This window comes from Cheilinus undulatus, linkage group 2 (genome assembly GCF_018320785.1).
Source record: "Cheilinus undulatus linkage group 2, ASM1832078v1, whole genome shotgun sequence".
Lineage (NCBI taxonomy): Eukaryota > Metazoa > Chordata > Actinopteri > Labriformes > Labridae > Cheilinus > Cheilinus undulatus.
The window spans coordinates 737769-762141 of NC_054866.1; the positions used below are offsets into that span (position 1 = coordinate 737769).

The following is a 24373-nucleotide window of genomic DNA, read 5'->3' on the forward strand; positions in this document are numbered from 1 at the left end:
TTTGAAGTGTTTGAAAAGGAATATCAAACAGCTGTGCTCCTCTCTCTTTTCTCACTCTCACACTGATTCAGTGAGAATAATGATGTTCAGTTCATCTCGTAAACTTAAAAAAAAAAAAAAAAGAAAAAGGTGTACAGAGCTAAACAAATGTATTAGAGCACCCTAACCCTAACCAAAGTCAGGTTTCTGCCACAGCTGCCCTAAATTAACAGCATTGGTAAATTGGTAATTACCACAATCATTTTTATGTTTCTGCAATGGTTAATACACCAATATGTAGAAGCTCTTTAACCATAATGACATTTTTAATGCTAAAATAGAATTATTATTGTTATCCATGAGTTTTCAAATTTACTGATTTACAAAAAAAAAACTGAAAAATATTTAAGCACATTAATATTTCTTGATGAATATGTCAGATTATAGTTATTTACTGTCATTCCTGAAGAGAAAAATGAGTTTTAGTGGTTGAATGTTATGCTTGATTCATTTCTGACTTCTCAGAGAAGCCCAGTGAGCCGGCTCAAATTTGGGTGAATTCACTTTGAAATTCCTCATTCCTGTTCAAAATGGTAAAACATGGAGAGCTGACTGAAAATGAAAGAGTCCTCATTAAAGCACTTCATGATGCTGGATGGTCTCTGAGACAGATATGACAGGTGGTCTGATACATTTGTTCAGCGCTGTATATTTGTGCCTTGGTTTGATAGAGGATGGACTCAGAAACAGGGTTGAGAGTGGGGAGAGACATGCGGCAAAGGGCCGGGCCGCCCTCGTAGATGGTACGCACCTTAAACCACTTAACCATAAGTGCGCCCCCATCATCTAGTAAACTTTTTAAATCTGAGCTCAAGCAGTGACGGGTAACCTCCTGTGTCAGAGGACGGATTTCATGTTAATCTAAAATTAACATGACTTTATTGTCAGTCAATGATAGCTCTTAGTTTGTTTATTTCCTGTGTTTTCAGATTAGATGTGAGTCAGAGTTAAAGCTCTGATTTGCTTTGTCTTGTTTGACATTACTGCATTACATGAGACACACTGGAGACATACTGGAGACATACTGGAGACATACTGGAGACACACTGGAGACATACTGGAGACATACTGGAGACATACTGGAGACACACTGGAGACATACTGGAGACATACTGGAGACACACTGGAGACATACTGGAGACATACTGGAGACACACTGGAGACATACTGGAGACATACTGGAGACACACTGGAGACATACTGGAGACATACTGGAGACATACTGGAGACACACTGGAGACATACTGGAGACATACTGGAGACACACTGGAGACATACTGGAGACATACTGGAGACACACTGGAGACATACTGGAGACATACTGGAGACATACTGGAGACTCACTGGAGACATACTGGAGACATACTGGAGACACACTGGAGACATACTGGAGACATACTGGAGACACACTGGAGACATACTGGAGACATACTGGAGACATACTGGTTTAAATGGCCCAGCGTGTGTCCATATTTGATGAAAAGCTCTGTTTTCCTCTGTCTGTTTTTCCTGGTCAAACTGTCTCTGCTGTCACCGGCCTGCTCTCCACTCAGCACTGCACACTAGGAGTTTTTGCCAGCGCAGTCTGAGCAAAGGATTTGATTGGCCGAGTAGTGTCACATGCATCAATCTCTACCATAAAGCCAAGAACAAGCGGCAACCTCCGGCCCTAAAAATTACGCCAATGTGGAAGAGCAAAAAATTGCAATACAGCGAGTGTCCACCTGAGGCTGGCAGCAGGAACACCAGTAGACCCGTCTGAACACCTGTTAAACAGCTGGTTTTACACTAGACATAAACTGGTTTACAGGCTGGTTCAAAACACCAAACGTGTCTCATTAGCTAGTGTCTTCATCTGCTCTCACTGTACCGGGGTGAATTTCTTTGCACCACATTTTTTTTGATTATATTTACGAAAAACCTCACTGCGCACCGATTGGTGCGTCTCCTTTGATTGGCAGGTAGCTTGACTGGCAGAAGCAGAAGGTTTCTGTAAACCTGAATGCTAACAGGCTGACAGGAAGTCAAGCTTAGCAGGTGGGCCTTTAGATTGATCCAAAGTTCAGTTGAGACCATGATTTCAATATGGAAGCTGCTGCAGATTGGCTTCAAGAACCGTTTGAGTCCTTCTATTGTACGCAGAGGACTGACGTCATACAGGGTTTGTCCAATTCTTTCTACAGTCTATGGCCAAGAAGAACTGCACCGTTAAAATAGTCTCGAACAGTTTGACTCTCCTGGAGGTGGTCCTAGAACCTACATGTGTGCTTGAGGTGACACTAGTGCACACGCATCCTGGGGTTGGCTCAAGCATGAATGTGGAAGTGCCTTTTTCAGTGCATTTCTCCCTCATGACGATAAATTTATGAATGAAAATAAAACCACAGTTTTCCATCTGATAAATATCTGATATATATTAAATAGAATCCTTACATTCAAAACAAGAAGTAGTCTCAAAAGAAGGAAGCAGTGGAGGTGGGTGGTGCCGAGCAAGGCCGGTCTAGACTCACTGGATCCGTGTAAGAGTCGAGCTTCAGCGATTGATGATTGAACTCCTAATCTACAGCAGCCTCAGTGACAGGACACGTCCCGTTAGGATTACAGCTGGGTAAATAATCACAATTTAGATTAAATCTCAGTATGACCCTCTGCAACTTTTAAACCACATATTTACTTAACCAAAAATGTGTCAAAATACCAGTTTAATTCTTTCTTTGAGGCAGAGATGTTCTGCTCTCCACATCATACAAACTATTCGAGTGTATTTACTTATTTTTGTGTTTGTCTTATTAAAATGAACGACATAAAACCATCATTCCTTTCAATACAGTTCAGATTAAACTGAATATGAGTCAAAATAATCACAAATAGATATTATCTCAGAATTGTTCGGCCTTAGTTTAATCTACCAAAAACTGTGTTTGTTATAATGAAGGATGATTTACTGCTTGTTTGATGAGAAATACATAAGATAAGGAACTGAAAAGAATCGCAAATTAAATCACAGTGTTGGATTATTTTTTCCAAATCATTCAGCCCTGGTTACAATTTTGAAAATATTATTATTTTTTGTCTTTGGACATGTTTTGAAATATTTGAGATACTGTAAGACCTAAATAAAAAATACATCACATAGAAACAGTCACTTTTATGAATATATCTGTCAGAAATTCTACACATTGTATCTCTAAGTTAGTTGATTTTACCATCAGAAACACATTTTTACTAATGGCAGATGGATGTGTTTCACACATCCATCTGAAACACCTTTGATATACAGCGTTTGGGAAAGGGCAGAGCCTTTGACAAAAAACTCGGAGGGTGATTGGATGAATGTTCTGTCTGTCACATCTTTACGGGCCAATCAGAGCAACAGAACACGTGACATAGCCACCGCTACCGAGGTGTGCATGCGCAGCTACAAAGGAATAAACTCCATAGAGAACTGCAGACACGTCAGTACACACTTTTGTCGTCTTTGAATAGAAAACAACTCACTGCGGTTATTTTTTGTTCTTTTAACGAAGAAATGTCGTCAAGTCCTGATAAAACTGGTGCTTTAGCAGCATCCATGCTAATCTCTTCAGCCATAATTTCACTGGCCTCTTGTTGCTGCTTGCTTATATCACAACTCCACTGTGCCCTAAAGTACTGCCCCTTGTCGCTGATTGGTCCTGTCACTTTCTAACTGGGCCCAAACAGTTCAGACGGGAGCTGTGCAAGATGGATTCACCAGTGAGAAACATGGAAACAGGCGTATCCATCTGCTCTGCAAGGTTACATTTTTATAGAGTAACCAGACTCCAGAGTTACTTGAAGTTAAAAACCACGCCTTCAGACAGTCCTGGACAGAGAGGGGAGGGACAGGACAAGACCTGTCTGCTTTGTGCACACCATTAGCAGCAACATCATGCAATTTATGCTGCTTCTGTGAATTTGATTTTCATTCATTAACCTGACATGCCACATAGACTGTTCCATACATCCATCACATGGATATGTTTCTCATTCATCTGGGACCCTGTCCATAGAGTGTGCTAGCTACGTCCCTCCTAATCTCTTCTCCGGCCGCCATTGTTTATTGGCGAACCGTCACTTTAACCCGATACCACCTTTTTCTGATTGGTTCACTCATTCTCAGATGGGAACAAACGATTCAGACCAAAGCTTTGCAAGTTGGGTTTTGTGATCACAGACATGGAATCTGGCCAATCCAACAGTTAGCTCCCTCTGAAGTTATTTTTTTTAACAACAGAGCACTGGAATTGGAAAAAACCAGAGCAGCTGAAAAAGTGGGTGGTCACTGTTGAGCTTTACGAGAATGGCAGCTGACACCATGTGTCCTCTCCATATCAGCCAACAGAAAAAATCAACTGCAGTAGCAGGTTTTCTACCTCTAGAGGGCAGTCACTATGCAAATCTTTGACAGTTATTGTTGGTGTCAGGCCATAACCTCCTATCTCCATTTTTCATGATTTTATTTTTTTCATAAATCAGTGCTATTGGCCACGCTTTTACCAATTTTAAACAAAAAAAAAAGGGTCAAAACAATGCAGACTATGACTTTTCAGTGTTTAACAGCTGGAACATTTTCCTCTTCTCTGAAGAGTGGTGCTGTTGGAGATAGGAGGTTATGGCCCGACAGCTGCGATATGTAGAATTTGTCGAGATTTGGGCCAGAATTGATGAACAATGCATCCGATACCCATTTCCGAGAGGTTTTCAGCTGACAGAAGAGGGTGACGTTGTGTCTCTTTAAAGATTCAGAAGGAAAATAGTGACCTACTGAGACAGCTTTTAATATCAAAGATACTAGCAGACCTTCACAAAAGGCCTATTTCTAAAGCTTTCACAAAGGTGTGCCACGCTGACAGATTCAGGAGACACTAGTGAAATAAGATCCTTACGGGCCAAAACTCGTCAGTGTCAGGTCACCCTCTCATGTTGGTTTCACTGAAACCTCTGCGGACATTTTGTTACCTTCGCTGGCATGCAGGTGGACAACTGTCACATCAGGGCACCATCAACAAGGGCTGTTTTGATGGCCCTTAGCCTTAATGTTTGGTGACATAATAAGGTTGGCTGTCCGGTATGTGCCACGTCTGCCTGTTAAACTGAGGCAAGGCCTCTGCCAACAGCCACAACGTCGCTGTGTAATTGTGTTATCAAGAGAGACTGTACGTCAAGACATGCTGAACATTACATTAGTTTGATTATATTTACTTCAGACTCAGTCAGATATGTTTAAATATTATAGGTAAGTACAAAGAGAAGATTCTGATGTCCACTGCTGACTGGCAGGCTTTAAAACAAAAGCACGTCCATGTGTACTTGAATATATTTTGAGTGGTATGCAGAGTTTACAGCTAAAAGCCCACATTACAATTAACACTAAGAGGCCAGGATTCACAACCCAAGACTGTCAGAGGTCTGCTCTAGACGCTACAAACCTCTGCTACACCGCTACCATCTCTGATTATAGACAGGATTCACAACCTAAGACTGTCAGAGGTCTGCTCTAGACGCTACAAACCTCTGCTACACCGCTACCATCTCTGATTATAGACAGTACAAACAGAAAGGCATTTATTGTGTTGTGATATCTTTAACAAATTCTTACTAATTCATGCAGATTTTATCCAACATTATTTAATCATCACAGACAGCAGACTATAATATTTCACTGAATTAGCAAAAGATCCTGCTGTATCTGATGGTTGAATAAAAATCAACAATATCATAAACAAGCGATTTATAGGGAATATATTCTGGTAGTAGTAATACTGCAGTGCTGTTTCCACCTACTGCCACCAATTATCTTCACTTTAGCAGCACATTTTCTCTGTTTTGTATGAAGATTTATGCTGTTAGTTGATCCAGAAAAATAAGTTTAACTATTTCAAAGCTTCACCAGGAGAAAAGTTCAGGATAAGCTAAAGAGGACACGTACTACATCAGAGTGTATTTCTGTGTATTATTGTTAATGTTGGTTTTGATGGTTTTTTTTAATTATTTTTATTTATTTTTCTGTCTTTTGGTCTATTGTTGATTTTGTTTTTTGGGGGGGGGGGGGTAAATTTAATTAATTTTCAGAAACAATAACAGCAGCAGAAAATAACCAAACAACACAGAACAAATAAAAAACATGATTAATATAAAAAAAAATACGTGACAAATAAAAAACATAACTAGAAAAGCACTCAGAGAGCGCAGACCTCCACCATTAGCTCTAACTCCCAATAGTGAAAAATGCTTTAAAAAATTCCTGGATCTGTCCTCATGTGCCCTCCACCACGGCATTCGCCGATTACTCCCTCTCCAGTGAGGTGGAAACACGGCTTACAGATAAGAAAACCCAAAATTCAGTGTCTCAGAAAATTAGAATATCACATAAGATCAATAAAAAAATGATGTTTTAAACATAAATGTCAGGCTTCTGAAAAGTATGTTCATTTCTATGCCTTCAATACTTGGTTGGGCCTCCTTTTGCATGAATTACTGCATCAATGCGGCGTGGCATGGAGGCGATCAGCCTGTGGCACTGCTCAGGTGTAATGAAGCCCAGGTTGCTTTGATAGCGGCCTTCAGGTCATCTGCATTGTTGGGTCTGGTGTCTCTCATCTTCCATAGATTCTCTATGGGGTTCAGGTCAGAATCAAGCTCAGTAACACCATGGTCATTGAAGCAGCTTTTGGTACCTTTGGCAGTGTGGGCAGGTGCCAAGTCCTGCTGGAAAATGAAATCAGCATCTCCATAAAGCTTGTCAGCAGAAGGAAGCATGAAGGTCTCTAAAATGTCCTGGTAGATGGCTGCGTTGACTGTGGACTTCAGAAAACACAGTGGACCAACACCAGCAGATGCCATGGCAGCCCAAATCATCACTGACTGTGGAGACTTCACACTGGACTTCAAGCAACGTGGATTCTGGGCCTCTCCACTCTCCCTCCAGACTCTGGGACCTGGATTTCCAAATGACATTTAAAATGTACTTTCATCTGAAGAGGACTTTGGACCACTGAGACCACAACAGTCCAGGTCTTTTTCTCCACAGGACTGGTCTGTAGTCCATGTCTAGGACTGGTCTGTAGTCCATGTCTAGGACTGGTCTGTAGTCCATGTCTAGGACTGGTCTGTAGTCCATGTCTAGGACTGGTCTGTAGTCCATGTCTAGGACTGGTCTGTAGTCCATATCTAGGATTGGTCTGTAGTCCATGTCTAGGACTGGTCTGTAGTCCATGTCTAGGACTGGTCTGTAGTCCATGTCTAGGATTGGTCTGTAGTCCATGTCTAGGACTGGTCTGTAGTCCATGTCTAGGATTGGTCTGTAGTCCATGTCTAGGACTGGTCTGTAGTCCATGTCTAGGACTGGTCTGTAGTCCATGTCTAGGATTGGTCTGTAGTCCATGTCTAGGACTGGTCTGTAGTCCATGTCTAGGATTGGTCTGTAGTCCATGTCTAGGATTGGTCTGTAGTCCATGTCTAGGACTGGTCTGTAGTCCATGTCTAGGACTGGTCTGTAGTCCATGTCTAGGATTGGTCTGTAGTCCATGTCTAGGACTGGTCTGTAGTCCATGTCTAGGATTGGTCTGTAGTCCATGTCTAGGACTGGTCTGTAGTCCATGTCTAGGACTGGTCTGTCGTCCATGTCTAGGACTGGTCTGTAGTCCATGTCTAGGAATGGTCTGTAGTCCATGTCTAGGACTGGTCTGTCGTCCATGTCTAGGACTGGTCTGTAGTCCATGTCTAGGATTGGTCTGTAGTCCATGTCTAGGACTGGTTTGTAGTCCATGTCTAGGACTGGTCTGTCGTCCATGTCTAGGAATGGTCTGTAGTCCATGTCTAGGACTGGTCTGTAGTCCATGTCTAGGAATGGTCTGTAGTCCATGTCTAGGACTGGTCTGTAGTCCATGTCTAGGACTGGTCTGTAGTCCATATCTAGGAATGGTCTGTAGTCCATGTCTAGGACTGGTCTGTAGTCCATGTCTAGGACTGGTCTGTAGTCCATGTCTAGGACTGGTCTGTAGTCCATGTCTAGGTTTGGTCTGTAGTCCATGTCTAGGACTGGTCTGTAGTCCATGTCTAGGATTGGTCTGTAGTCCATGTCTAGGACTGGTCTGTAGTCCATGTCTAGGACTGGTCTGTAGTCCATGTCTAGGTTTGGTCTGTAGTCCATGTCTAGGACTGGTCTGTAGTCCATGTCTAGGACTGGTCTGTAGTCCATTTCAAGTTTTGGTCTGTAGTCCATGTCTAGGACTGGTCTGTAGTCCATGTCTAGGTTTGGTCTGTAGTCCATGTCTAGGACTGGTCTGTAGTCCAGGTCTAGGACTGGTCTGTGTGTCGTGGATCTCCCCAAATTCTTGAATGGATTTTTCTTGACAGTCCTCTCCAGGCTGCGGTTCTCCCTCATGCTGGTCCACCTTTTCCTGCCACACTTCTTCCTTCCACTCAACTTTCTATGAATATGCTTGGATACAGCTCTCTGTGAACAAGCAGCTTCTTTAGCAATGACCTTTGACCTTACCCTCCTTGTGGAGGGTGTCAGTGACTGTCTTCTGGACATCTGTCCAGTCTGCAGTCTTCCCCATGATTGTGTAGCTACTGACCCAGACTGAGAGACCATTTAAAGGCTCAGGAAACCTTTGCAGGTGTTTGGAGTTCATCAGCTGATTAGGGTGTGACTCCATGACTTTACAATATTCAACTTTTTCACAATATTCTCATTTTCTGAGACACTGAATTTTGGGTTTTCATTATCTGTAAGCCATAATCATCAACATTTCAAGAAATAAAGGCTTGAAATATTTCCCTCTATGTGTAATGACTCTATATAATATATGGGTTTGACTTTCAGACATGAGTGACAAAAAATATTGAACTTTTTCATGATATTCTAACTTTTGAGATGCACTAGTAGATGTTGGCAGAAATTGGTTTAAGTGGCAAAAATGGACATATCAACTAGTGAAAGGTGGTTAAAATGGGACAAATTGTGTGTAGAAATTGGTAAAAAAAAAAGAGTTAATAGTGGCAATTATGGGTCAACAGAGGCAACGTTAAGCTTAAGCGGCAAGAACTGAATTACAAGTGGCAAAAACAGGCAGAAAAACAGTGATGTAAATAGTTTAAAATGGACAAAAATAGGTGTTAAATGGTAAAAATGTGTTAAAATTGATGGAAAAAAATGATGAAAAGGGGTTAAAATTTGGCGTAATTTGTGTAAAGTGGTAACAGTGTAATTTAAAACATATTCTTAGTTTTTACGAGGAATCCGGAGACCCCCTCTCAGTGTCTCGCAACCCCCAAGGGGGTCCCAACCCCAAGGTTGAGAACCACTGCTCTAGTCAGGGATCAAAGCCTAGCCGTGGCTCCTTTTCCATGTCATCCCCACTCTCTCTGCCCAGGGCTCTGTTTATCCACCGTTCCATCCAATAAAGGAATACAACAGAAATAAACCATAAATAAAGGGTTGGAAGGATCTTCCACACACATTCATCAGACTCCATTAAAAGGCTGCTGCCTGTCTCTTTGGTAGACTGTGAATTGCACCACACAAGAATAAACCATCCATTAAGATTATTTATAAATGTAGCTGCCTGGTGCTGTTTGTCAGAAGGATTAGCATTAGCTTTCTAAAAATATTTAGTTTCATTCTGGTTAATTAGGTTGAGGGGAGGCTCTCCTCACTTCAATGAGAGAATTATTCTAATTGATAGGTGAGACTGCAGGTGTGATGAGTTCCTCTCATTTCTAAGGCTGCTGTAGCTGAGCAGTGATGATGAAACCCAAGTAAACATGCAGGGAGTCAGTACGTTTTCAATGTACTCTTTGTTTCATTCCCCCCACTCTCTCTGATACTATATTTAGATGCTTCCATCACACAAATGTAGAGTTGTACTAACGGAGGCTTTTTTAATTCATCAGTAGTAGCAGCAGAGGGAGCTGCTTTAGTTTGTAACACCAAAATCCTTCATCAGATTCTCTCCCATGCACTCATCATCATCAGCACCAGCATAATTTAGACATCAGTGTCTTTATCGCTCAGTTCTACCAACGTGAGAAACAGTCCAGAGTCTGCGGCTTCCCCTTGATGAGACAGGCAGCCTCACTGGCCCATTTAAGACATGAAAATAGACCGGGGAGGAGGGGGCTCATCTGCTGTGGGGGCCTTGTTTCAGCGTTGCCCGCCCCTCCTTGACATCAGAGGACAGATCTGTCGGTGTAGATCAGCAGCTTGCGTACAGCCAACCCTTTCTACTGTCACAGCGCTGCTTAATATTCATGAGAGCAAATTGGAAGACATTCATTTAACTTCAGTGCATGGTGTATTGCCTCTGGGCAGATCAGATCAGGAATGCTTACTCATACTGGACTGCAAGGGCCTGAATGTCTGCTGTCTGTCCATCTCAGGGCTGCTGTAGGTTCACATTCTTAACCTCTGAGATGGTCAGATAATCGAATGTAGAGCAGGACTGCCAACTATGTTTTCAGCCTTTTACTGTGGTTTAAATCTGAGACATCGACTGGCGGGACAAGACCCAAGAGGGGGTGGCAAAGCTGGTTTTAGTGACTTTAGAGATTTCTTCTTTTTTTCTAATAGTATGGAGATAACAGAGCTGGTTTGTTTTTTTAAGATCTCTAGAAAATAACCAGAGTCTGCATTCTACCATGAAATAAAATAAAATGTATGCATGCATGAAAATGCACATTTAGTTTAGGCCTGTCTCTTTGTTCACTGACATGTTTAGTCTATCTGAGGCTGGGGTCATCAACTACTTTTGCACAAGGGCCAGATTAAGTCTTGACAGAGATTCTTGGGCCTAGAATTTCCTACAGAAATAAAAAAAAAAAATTTGGCCTAAGTAACATTTTATTGTCTAGTATTTCCTTTCATATCCCAGAGAATGAACTCCCAAAAACCCAGAAAAAGGTCCCTTCCCAGTTGTGATTTAGCACAATATCAACGAATTTCTGACACTTTTTAACCGCTTTTCACTGCTTCTTTTGGCTGTTTCTGCAACCTTTTTTTTGCCACTCAACCAATTTTGCCACTTGTTAACCTCTTGTAGCCACTTTTCGGCCAATTATTGCCCCTGTGTGCCACTTTCCACTACTTTGCCAGGCCACTTAGCTATATTTTTGACACTTTAAGCTCATTTTTTATACCTTTTACCCTTTTTGCCCCTCTCACCCAATTGTTCCCATTCTTTAATCCTTTTACCAATGTTTTCATGTTTTATCTCCTTTGTGCCATTACTTTTGCCCTTTTTCATCGATTTTTGCACTTTTTAACCCCTTTTCATTACTGTTCTTGCACCATTTTTGCCCATTTGACCCATTTTTGATACTTGTTACCCATTTTTCCCTGTTTTACCCATTTTTTGCCACATTTTAACCTACTGTTACCAGTTTATCTGGCCATTTTTGCAACATTTCCACCAGTCTTGACCTATTCTTTAAAATATATATTTTTAAATATTTACTTATAATAGCTGACAAGTGAATTTCTGTTAAAACTTTTTCAGTATTAATTGTTTTGGGGGTTGATTTAACAGCTGCAGCCAAAAGATATCCATAAAACCACAACATCTTCTTTTCTGCCTTTTCTGAATTCAATGATCTTTGGGGGCTGGATAGGAAGCTTGGGGGGCCTGATATGGCCCATGGGCCGCCAGCTGATGATCAGTGATCTAAGGTCTTATCAATGAATTTAAGTGGTTGAAAAATTCAGAAATGTGTGTTGAGATTTTCACTGAGGAGGCGGTGTGGGTCCTGGAGTTAGACCATTTGAGAACCTGGCTTTTAGTGCACATACCAGTGCTGCTTTCTGTGAATCCACAGAGTAGAAACACGACTTTGTTAACTTGGAAAACTGCTGCGGTTACTTTGAGTCTTGAATATGAGAGGCCAGGTATGATCTCCTCATCCCAGGCACACTTGGCCTGAGGGCACGGAGCAGAGAGCTGCTTTAATTACCCAGGGTTCCTGCTGTCAGGTTGTCACGGTGAAGCACACGCTGCCACGCTGCCATGTGGTGCTGAGTCCCCCTACCGCGGCAGCAATGACAACTCAGACAATGGCTCTGCTTGCTCAACAGATGCATTGCCCTCTGAAATATGGGGAGTTGAATCAATCCCATGCTCTCTGTGATTCTCTTTTTCCTCCTCTTGTTTGTTCTCTGCCGTCCTTACATGTCAGATAGGGATCAGAAAAAAGACAGTGGCTGTATGAAAGACAGAATATGTGATGAAGATACGGTTATGAGGGCGCCACGTTACCCACGAGACACAAGATCGACCACCAGACTCTGTTATTCTTCACTTGTGTTTCCCTATAAAGTCAAACTGAGGCAGCAAAATCTAAATTCAAAAATGTCAGGGCATTGTGTACGATGTAAATAGAAACAGAAACAATAATTTCATCATTCTATGAAAAAAATATTAACTCATTTTGAATTTGATGGCAGCACTAAGGGCCACAGCATAAACACAGACATGATTCTGCCCTGTACATCACTGCATGGGCTCAGGAACACTTACAGAAATCACTGACTGTCGATGCAGTTGGCCGTGCCATCCACAAATGTAAGTCAAAGCTGGATCATGGAGAGAAGAAGCCATATGTGAACAGGATCCAGAACACAGCCTGATGATGACTGTGCTCAGATGAATCAAGATTTGAAATTCTGTTTGGAAACTACAGACGCTTTGTCCTGTGATCTAAAGAGGAGAAGGAGCTGGCCTGGCTCAGGTCTAAAGCCTGCATCTCTGATGGTATGGGGTTGCATTAGTGCCTATGGCGTGGGCAGCTCTAACATCTGGAAAGGAACTATCAATGCTGAAAAGTAGAGAGAGCTTTTAGAGCAACATATGCTCCCATCCAGACGGTGCTAAACCACATACCACATCCATCACAACAGCATGGCTTCACAAAAGAAGAGTCCAGGTCCTGAACTGGCCTGCCTGCAGTCCTTTCCCCAAACTGCCTCTGATCAAGCACACAGTTAGTAGGTGAATTCATGGTTACCTGCTGCTTTCTTCATTGACATTGATTGCACGTTTATTTAAACGAAGCGCCCTAGTCGCTCTCAGAGAATCCTGTCATGGTTGGTTAAATCCCGTCAGCTGATCTGCGCTATTGTGGAAAGGATCGCAGTCCTGCAGTGATACGCGACTGCGTGTGCTGTTTATCACACTCCTCTGCTGGGAGGGGAATTTCCTGCAGCTGCTGTTCCAAATAACACCTAATAACAAACAGGTCTGAAGGTTTTGTTAAAATAATCTAATTGAGATTTTCTCCCCAATATTGCGATTTAATGTGCAGTTATAATTCAGTTCCTTATGTTATGTATTTTTCAACCAATTACAGCAAAAAATCATTCTATATCATAACCTATACCCAGCCAGGACCACTCTCATCATACATTTAAGCATTTTTATTCAAATTACAGCTACGGTTTTGCTTGGCAGAGAAGGCTCTCCTGAAAAAAAGCTCCATGAGTTAGCCAAGCAGCTGCTTTGACTTTCTTTGACTTTTCAGGGATCACATATCCCTGTATGTATAGATACATTTATGAGAATGTATACTGAAAAAAAATGAAATTATTTCATAAGCAATTAATCCATAGTAGAATGAATCTGAATATGAGGGTGGAGCTGTATGTTATAAAGGAGGCAGCAGTGTGTTGCATTAGCATTGATGCAAGCAGGGATTAGTGTGCAGTATATCATATTTAAATGGACCACTGTGTGTGTTGAGATAAAGAGCTGCAATTGGCAATGTGATGTAAATGCGGCTGGGAGTATGACTTCCATGTACTAACACTAACTTTTATCAACATTAGAATGAACAAGGGCAGAACAATTAGAAAATATCTCATGGCAATAATTTCTGCTCAAGAAAGGAGGATTTTTGTAAACCATTCTAACAGAAAAACACTTGAATGTTTGCAAAATGTGCATAAAATCTCAGTTAAAAATGAATGTATTAAACTGGTAATTTGACACATTTCATGTTAAAGAAATATTGCAACTTCTGCGATTTATAAATTGCAGCAGGCCATATTGCAATTTAATTTGCAATTCATTGTCCAGCTCTAATTACAAAAACAGTGCGATGTTTTAAAATGTAAATAAAGTTTTAAAAAGGAGTTTTTCTGGTTTGTTGTGATTATCTGTCAAAGCTTCTGGTTAAAGCTCAGACGTGGCTTTCAGCTGGTCTAGCCCAGGGCTTCTCTACCTTTTCAGCCCACGACCCCCAAAATAAAAATGCCATAGACCAGTGACCCCCACTGGACCTGAAGGTGGCTGAACACACCCACCCGTTTTCAATACCAGTCATGTCCAGACAAGGCCGCCCATAAAGGGGATAAATGGGAGAGCTGTGATATCTAAACTTTATATTTAACCTGAAAGATAACCACTCTTATCCTAAATATTGTTTTTAATCATTTTTGTAGTAAATAGCCTTCCTTAAATATGTAAATCCCTTTGGTTAAAAAAATAAAAATTTCCATAACGGCAAAAAATGGTGGAAAAGGAAGTGAAATTGGATTTTAAAAGTAAAAGAAATGGGCTAGAAATGATCACAGTATCATATGTAAACAGCGTTGTTATCCCGACACAATGACAGATACGCCAAGATCCTGAGGGCCAAACAAGTTTTCAGTATATGCATGGATGTCCACTAAGGGCTTCCGTACATCATCAGCTCTGTACCACATTTTTTCAGGCACTTATTCAAATCCCACTTTTGAGTCCCAGCCCAGCAAACACTGATTTAGTTTTGTGTTTTTAAAAGTTTCTCAAAGCAGTATTTACTGTATGTTTGACAAATGAGAGTGTAATGCTAAGAATAGCTGCCTGTAGTGACCCAAAGAAGCTGATCCCCTGACTCTGCAGTTCCTTTCAGCGCTTATGACTGATTTAGTGTCTTGTTACTCACTGTTTTGATTCACTTTCTCATCACTGTCACTTTTAGCTGCAGCGGGAAGCTGTTTTCAAAATGTAAATCCGCTGTACACCAAATATCCAAGCACCAGAAAAAAGCAAGTTAATACCTGATGAAAATATTAGAGCAGCTTAAAGTCAGACGTGAAATTTTGAGCAAAAAGGAAAGTGAATCTTCTTTTGTATGATGTACATATTCACACAGAAGGGGTTTTAAGTCTGCCATTCCATCCACCTGGATCTACGTGAATGCATCATTACATAAGTGGCCATTTTAGCATCAGGCAAAGGTCCAAGGGGACTCAAAACACAGTCATTCAAAGTATACACTGAAGCAATAGGTATCTGCCTTAAATACTTAAAGAGGGAAAAAAGCTCCAAAATAGATATTCATTATCAAAATAAGGTCCCTGAGGAGGACTATGGCCAGTACAAGCCCCTCAAAAAGAGCCAAATATCTTCATATGCAGTGAGTTATGGTATGGTAGATCTTATAGGCATAATGAAACCATGAGCTGGTGCATGACTGTGTGGCCAAGAAAAAAAATCACACAGAAGAAGAGTCCCCCTTCATGGACTCTTTCATCTTGAACTGTTGTGTTACCATAATATCACAGAACAGACCGTTTAAAAGCTGCATGTTTTTAAAAAAATCCACCGTTTGCCACAGTTATCAGTAGAAGAGAGCATTGCAATCTACAATCTAAATGTTAGATGTCACTAATTTTCTCCGTTTTACGCACTGTACCTTTAAAGGAAATGCTGAGACCCTGCATGTACATATAAGTCCATTACATTTTGGCTTTCCAACAACATAGCATTAATTTCTGCCAAAAGAAGTTCGAGAAATTTGCTTGAAATTTTGGTAGAATTTGCTGTGAAGTTTTCAGGAATTTACAAGGAAATTTTAAGGATTTTTAAAAATATATTTTTAGAGATTCTTTTTAATATTTTTTATAACGTTTAAGTATTTTAAAGGAAATTTGGGGGATACATTAGACATTGGAATTGGGAAACATTAAATTTATTTGCATTTTCATGGGAATTTCTTAGTATTTTTTAATTTGATTGAAATGGGGGGGGGGGTCTCTTGAAATGAGAATGTTGATAAAAATCAAAGCAAGTTTGTTTCAATGTTTGGGGATTTGCTGGGACTTTTTAAAGGTCTTTCTTGGAAATTTCAGGATTGATGGGAATTTGGGGTGGTTGGTGTCCTTCGAAATGTTAAAGTGTTCAAAGAAATTTTGGTGGATTGTTTTTGCATATTTGTGGGAGTTTTCCACTGTTGTAATTTATTTTTTGTTATATTTTTAGTAGGGCTGGTTGATTTGCAAAAATAATCTAATTGTGATTTTTTTTCTAATATTGTGATTAATATGGGACTATTATTAGGTTCCCCATATTGTGTATTTTACAACAAATTTAAGCAACAAATCATTCTATATTATACACTTTTACTTGCCGGAGAAGGCTATGCTCAAAAGAAGCTCCTTGGGTTTGGCAAGCCGATACATTTATGACAACAGATATTGAAAACAATGACATTATTTTTTGGAACATTTAATCGATAGTAGCATGAATATGAGGGTGCAACAAACTTTCAGCTATAAAGGAGGCAGCTGGGGTGGAGGAGGTTAAGCTTTGCCAGCTTTCAGCTATAAAGGAGGCAGCTGGGGTGGAGGAGGTTAAGCTTTGCCAGCTTTCAGCTATAAAGGAGGCAGCTGGGGTGGAGGAGGTTAAGCTTTGCCAGCTTTCAGCTATAAAGGAGGCAGCTGGGGTGGAGGAGGTTAAGCTTTGCCAGCTTTCAGCTATAAAGGAGACAGCTGGGGTGGAGGAGGTGAAACTTTGCCAGCAGCAACAGCAGCAGGGTAGTGCATCAACATTAATGCAAGCAGGGATTAGGCAGAAGTATGTCATATTTAAATGGACGGCTGTGTTGAGACAAAGAGCTGTGATTGGCTGTGGGTGCTAGGGGGCGGTAATTGGGATCAGTTGGCTATCAGATGATTGAGGCTGTATGATTTCTGTGAAATAATGCTAAGCTTCATCAATGTTAGAATGAACTAGGGCAGAATGATTTAGAAAATTATCTGATGGCGATTATTTTTCTCATATTTCAAATTTGTTATCAATTGCTTTATTGAAGGGGATTATCATTTTTATGTCTCTTGTTTTGATTAGGAAAAATGTGTATAAAATCTCTGCTGCTGTTGAAAAATGAATGTATTAAACTGGTATTTTGATACAATTTAAGTTAAAGAAATATTGCAACTTCTGTGATCTGTCAATTGCAGCAAGCCATATTGCGATTAAATCTAATTTGCAATTAATTTCCCAGCCCTTATTTTTATACAATTAAAGGAATTTCAAAAGCTGGAATTTGTTTAAAAAATTGCCATAATTTACATGGAATTTTTGAGTAAAGTGTATAGGAATATTTAGGCTTTATGATCACGTTAGACAGCTCAGGTCTCAGGAGGGTATGCTATAATGTTGGATGGTTATACTAAACCTGGGCAAAGTTTCAGAGCATGAGGTACATGTATGTTTTTGTAATCCCTGGATTCTTTTGCTGCCTCAGAACCGTGATGATTTTAGTAAAGGCAGGAGGAACAAAGATTCCCTCATCTCAGTGTTGGTAACTATCTTACATCAGGTTGATGTGTAATTAAACCAGCAAAAGCTGAACCTTCTTTCCCTCCTTCCCGTCTCCCTGAAGGTATCCCATTGGAAAAAAACAACACAGTCAATTATGGATGCATAAAATGCATTATTGAACAGTGTCATTTATTTCACCTTTACGGTTGAGCTCATGAAAAATTATGCCAATTACGGATTTCCTCTTGGGCAATGTAGTAAGTGGTTGGGCCCTGAGGCCGTTTGTTGGGGCATGGCTTGATGCTCTTTGTGAGGTCTGTGGCTGATGTACCTGCATCACCAGACCATTCATGATCCGGCTCCTGAGCTCGGTCAAATAAGAAAAACAAACTGCAGTGATGTGCCCCCATCCACCACAGTCTATTCCTTTTTTTAAATAAAACAATCTGGCTGCAGTCTAAACTGAGTTCCTCTCAGATAATTTTAGCATATGAATCAAAACAGCCATGACATTAATCCTAATCCAATTTCTCCAGAGCTCGCACAAAAGAGAAGCTTTCAGAGCCACCTCATACTGCTTTGGTCTACTTCTCTTCAGATATTTGCTCCTGTGGCACTTCAATGCAAGGATCAATTAACATAGTACTCACATTTTATTGATCAAAATCTTTGATGTGTGCCTTTCATAAATATAGACAATATGTTTTAGTTTTATTTGTGCAAATGAGATTGAAAATCAGCCTTACCCTGCCAGAACTATGAGGAGTCCATGAGCAGTCCCTCCCTGGAGTCATTCTGTATTATAAACATGGGGAGATCCACTATCCCTGTGTCAGAAAAAAAAAAAAAAAAAGCACAAAAAAGAGAAGGAATCAGAACTGGACATGGCTCATCTTCATCTTTATCAGTGTCCTGGACTCACTGAAAACCCAACAACTGCACCACTGAGTATTTGGTCAAGATTTTTGATTTCACAATCAAATGTGGAAAAAGTTGTCTTTGAATATTTGTATTTTATTTATAGACTGAAGCACTGTACAAAATGAGAACTGTTTATTATTGTAATTCTGCAATGCAGCGGTCAGGAATGCGTTTTTAGCATTTACGAGTAAATCAGCACATGGAGACCAACAACCTTCACATACAGGAATAAAAATAGTAGATTTGACTGCAAAAAGATGACCATAATCTGGGTCCAAATCTCTGTTTATTGCATGGCAAGTTATTTTGTTAAAGGGAGAGCTGGTAGTGATCTGTAATTCCTGAATGAGCCTGCAAAGAGATCTTCATGTGAACAAAGGGATTGGGATGCTGCTTGAGAGCTGTTTTGTTTTTCTTCTGTGATTGGCAGGATAAGGAGGAGCTTTTCTCCACACCAATCTTGCAGGCACACCACAAACTAAGGACTCAAGCCTGGTGGATTAACATTTTTGTTTTAAAACAGTCGATTTACAGGCAAAAGTCAATACAGGACATTCCAGGAAATAATAACATTAGATTTTCATGAATTAAAAAATGAAGCAGACCTGGAGTAAATTAGCCTACCGGCATAAACATCAATCCCATGGGCGATTTTAGAATCACAACATTTAGAGTGCAGCTCCTGAGGACAGTTTGGTGTGTGGACATCTTTACAAGTGTTTGGTGCGTCCACAAAAAAAAGTCACATATAGTGTAGTAGGTGCCATCATCGTTTGGATTTCCACAGATGTTTGCATGCATGATCACATCACCATCAAACTGATAGGGCTGAAACTATGACTTAAAAAAGAAAATGAAGCTAAACAAAGAGTCCACCTGTGGTGAAAGTAAAGACGTGAACAAATATGCTTACACTACTGCAGTACTGTAATATAATTCTGAGATAAAAGTGGTTTTGGTACTTATTTTCCAGGTCTCTGCTCTGCCATTAATCTGATAAAATTAGTTTTTTAACAGACATAATTATAATATAGTGTATAGAATATCATTTAACGATTGATTGAGCAGATCTTAAACTTTTACTCATCATTTGGATATATTTAAATGCAGATATTATAAAACCCTTCTTTTTTGACAGCAGAATTGTTGCTTATTACTTGGTGACTGCATTGTTTAGGGCCAGTAGTTTTCACCCCTTATTTGCCCAAAGCATGCCTATTCATATCTATGCAATATAGTCTCTTTAACATGTGGTAAAGTCTCTTTAGTTTTTGTATAGTTATAAGCGCACAGTGCACCTAAACTTGCCTAAAGATCACCATTTACTACTGGATAATGCTACTATTACTAGAGCCTAGTAAATTAGGCTATAGGAGTCCTAGCGTCTACCTATCATCCTGTTTTTTTCTGCAGTTTATAAAAGAAATTAGCACATTTTTGGCATCCTGATGTGGAATATCTCCAAAATAGTCTGGAAAAAAAGAATTTCGTGTCTTACCTGTTAAGCAGCGTTGATAAATAGCTCTAACTAATGCTAGGGAAGCTACCTGACTGACTACCTTTAGTACACATTCAAGAACGGTTTTTGGATTAAACCATGGGGGGGGGGGGGGCACCCTTTTTAGGCAAGATAAAGTTTTTATAAAGGGGACTTAAATTTAACATGGTTTTAATGATTACTACGTAGTATACATTTGAGCTTATAAAACTCATGGTTGGGCATTACCTCTGTTATTTTTTGGAGTGCTGGGATGATATTAGTGGTGCTTCAGCTCCCCTAAAAAGGGTCTAAAATCTTCTATGGTCAATCTTACGGCAAAGCATTTCTAAATTTGGCTTTTGTGAAGACGCCAAAGTTGTACTGAATGAAGAACTGTTGCAGTGAAAGACCTGGGTCTGATCTGAGCCACATTAAAAGAGCCTGCATCTCCATAACTACCTGGCAGGGACTTAAAACCCCTCCCTTCAGTTTCTACACCTGTCTGCGGTGGCGTGAGCCTGTCCCGCCTGTCATTGGGCGAGAAGCGGGGTATTAATGATTAGCCTATTATACCTTGTGACGATGTAGGGCTATTTCAGAAGCTGCTTCATACATTTATGTCTTTACCTACGTGCTTACTTACCTAATAACTTCAACAAATATCATACAAGTGGTTTTTTTGGAGTAGTGAGAAGTCAAAGTCTGTCCAGGGGCAGCTAACGGACTAGCTTAGCCTAGCGAGGCTACACGGAGGTTGATGAGTAAGCTAATGTAGCTGTACATCAGTGGACCACTGAAAATGCTTTAAACAGGTAAATAATTACTCACGGTTCATGTTTTTGACTTGTTTTCATATGGAAACACGTCATTTATATGTATTTGGACCTTTTTGTGGCTTTGTTTTATAAAGTAAGTCATTTAGATAAAAAGCTAACGATGGTAATATTTGTTTTCCGCGATAGCTTAAAGCAGATAAAGGATTATAATGAAGTACATAACGATAAAGTCACCACAGTTTAAAGGAACACTTCTGAGATCAAATCTCTTCTGTTGTTTAAATCTATATATTTGTGTCTTAATAAATTCAGCAGCAGATGTCTATACATGTTAGAATTTATGCTCTTTATTAGAGTTTGATCATTTTGATGTTTAACCAGAAGCAGATTTCTGTTCTGGTCTGGTAAAGCTGAAACTTCTGTTCATTGTCTCAGTTTATCATAGTTCGTAGTTTCCAGTTGAAAACCTAGTTTCTCTCATAGTTTAAAGGCATTGCTTCATTAATTGGTGAAAAAAATGTAAATTTTAGGTCAGGAACCCCTAAATTTTAATGTATAATTAATCTCAGTTCTTAAGGTGTTATTCCATTCATGCGTTTCAGAATCCCATTTTGAGTTCCTGCCTTTTTGCCATACCAAATGTTAATACACTTTAGTAATGGCCAAAGTTCAGGGTCTAACCGTAGTCATCTCTGCTCAAACAGCATTCAGTTTTGACACCATTAAATGGACACAACCTGGAACCTTCACACAGCTGTTTCCACGTAGTTGGACGACAACAATTGTCTTCAAAACTAGGGCTGAACGATTTTGGAAAATCATCTAATTGTGATTTTTTTCTCCAATATTGCAATTGCAATTTGAAATGTGATTATTCCTAAACAAGGGCAGAACAATTCCTTAAACGTGTCTTATTCTGCTGATTTTGACTCTTACTGCAAACTTGATGTGAGTTATTGCATTGCAGGGTTTTTGTCATTCTTATCATTAATAAGAAATAAGGATTTTTTTGTAGACTGTTCTAAAAAAGTGGCCCCTAAATTATTGCATGGTATTTCGTGCATAACATCTCTGCTGCAAAAAAAAGTTTAAAACTGGTATTTTGACACAAATTTCAGGTCAACGAAATATTGCACCTTTTGCGATTTGAAAATTGCAGCAGGCCATATTGCGATTTAATCTGTTTTTGGATTAATTGCCCAGCCCTATTCAAAACTATTTATGACTTTTATTCCTTTAGTTGCATCCATCAGCGTATCTGAATAGGTGAATCTCTGCATGTCAGGTGCAGCCACACTGACTGTTCATATTCTAGAGATATCAGCTTAAAAAATAAGAAATGATTAATTTTATTCTTGTGCTTTTAAATTCTCAGTAATATTCTCAAGTTGTAAAAACAAACCTGTGTTGTATGGATGTGCGCGTCTCCACAAGCAGGTCATCCAAGTCTCTCATTGCTGGTTAAGAGCTGCTGGAGCGGAGAAAAGAATGGAAACGTCTGCAATTTGAAACCTTGTTAGGAATTTATGAAGTGCTAAAATGTTTACTCTCCAGGGAGGGCCCAGCCAGCTGCCAGTGCCACTGTAAGCCACTTAGTGCAGAGCCTCTGGGCTCGTCACCAGGCCGAGATGGCAACGAGATTCAAACACACACACACAATTACTGTACATGTATTTTAGCCTGGAAAAAATCCTAACCAAACCTACTCTGTCCAGGCATATCTCAGGATTGATTTGCTGCCTTCCTCACTAATATCAAACAGCTGTGGAGCTAATTAGTCTAATGGTGACATTTGTAATACCAACCTCCTCCAGTAAACTACATTTAAAGGTCCCTCTTCTTCTTACTGTGTTTCTGTCTTGATTTAAAGACCAAACCTGATGAAGGCATCTGCCATGTCAGACGTGATAGTAGCTTATGTTAAATGAAATGTTCCCAAGGTCTAAAGAAGCAAGTACATTTATAAATCTGAAACTGCACATCACTAACAGAGGCAATGACAGTGGATGGCTAGAGATGAATATTAATTTTGCACTTTTTATACCATAAAGTCATAAACTAAAACACAAAAAACAAAAGGTCATTTATGAAAAATGCGTCTATAACTCCAAGTTCAGGAGACCAGATCTTATTTTTGGGGGTATGTTTAAGTTGTTCTCTATGCTTTATTGACAGGTAAAGAGATTATTTAACAAATAAAAAAATCAATAAAGAAACCACTCCACAACCAAAGAAGGACTGTTCTGACAGTAAACCTTTGTCTCCTTTCTTGCAGTTTTCAGTGAGGATCTACATTCCAGCTTATACTTTGTCAATGCATCTTTGCAAGAGGTAGTATTTGCCAGCACCACAGGGACCTCGGTGCCCTGTCCTGCTGGGGGCGCGTCACCCGCCTCGCTGCGCTGGTATCTGGCAACTGGTGAGGAGATCTACGATGTCCCGGGCATCCGCCATGTCCACCCAAATGGAACCCTCCAGATCTTCAACTTCCTGCCATCCAGCTTCAGCAAGCTCATCCATGACAACACCTACTACTGCACTGCCGAGAACCCTTCTGGCAAGATTAGAAGTCAGGATGTCCACATCAAAGCTGGTGAGTCCAGAGAGGAGGCCTTGCTGAGGCCGTGTGGTTGATACACTTGTAAAACGATGAGTCCGTGGAGGCCAGAACTTTAAATAGTGGTAGCAGTTATAAACTGAGCACAAAGACAGATTGCATCCCTTCAGTGGATTACATTAGAGAGAGACACAGTTGTAACAAATGTAGAGGATAGTTTTGGTTTACAAGTGGGAATCCTTTGTGTAAGAATGAAGTGGTACATATTAGGGGTGCAGATATTAGCTAAAAAAGACAAATATCGGAATTGGCAGGTATCAAAATTTCTGTCTTTATTTAAATTGATATTTCGGCTGTGAATATCAGCATATATCGACTGTAGAATTTACCATATATACTAATAAATGAGTAGAGTTTTAAGCGTACAGCTTCTTATGCAAAAACTGAGAAAGTTAAGTTCATTTTTGCAATCTAAAGGCAAGTGTTATCTTATTTTTATGATTTGTGATCAATGTTTGTTGTGTCTGTTGTTGTCTAGTTTCCCGGGAACCATATACAGTCAGAGTAGCTGACCAGAAGGCTATGAGAGGCAGCGTAGCCGTCTTCAAGTGCATTATCCCTGCTTCTGTTGAGGCCTACGTCTCTGTTGTATCATGGGAAAAAGACACAGTTTCACTCAGCTCAGGTAAGACAAGAAATACTTCTATACTGTGTGTGGGTGCTTTGAATGAGGCTTTCTGTGTTGATTGGGTTGGTGGTTGTTGGTGTTCTGAGTGTAAAATATCACTGAGTGAAGCCGTCTTAGTGCTGATTTTTATCTCTCTGTTTTAATGTGAAGCCAAAGCCCTGAGACTAAATATTTAAAGAAATTAGGTGTATTTGGATATATATTTTAGCTGCTGTTCATTTTTGCCTGTTCTCTGCTCTGCCCTGCTCCTTTCTCTTTGGACACAGTGTTCTTTTTCACTGTGAGTCATCTTCTTACCTGTTTACTGTTGTTGTCTGCCATTACCGAGGCTCTGTCGCTCCACACAGCCCTGTCCCCTCACTAGCCAGA

At 40.1% G+C, this 24373-nt stretch overlaps 1 protein-coding gene across 2 annotated transcripts in view; it reads left to right on the forward strand.

Annotated features, from left to right (window-relative positions):
* The window catches only part of dscamb (Down syndrome cell adhesion molecule b), a 243532-nt gene that overhangs the window by 13945 nt on the left and 205214 nt on the right, over positions 1-24373 (forward strand). For both annotated transcript variants that reach the window (XM_041814159.1, XM_041814168.1), the window contains exons 2-3: positions 23035-23352; positions 23855-24001. In XM_041814159.1, the coding sequence (XP_041670093.1) occupies positions 23035-23352; positions 23855-24001 (465 nt within the window). The remainder of the gene's footprint in view (positions 1-23034; positions 23353-23854; positions 24002-24373) is intronic.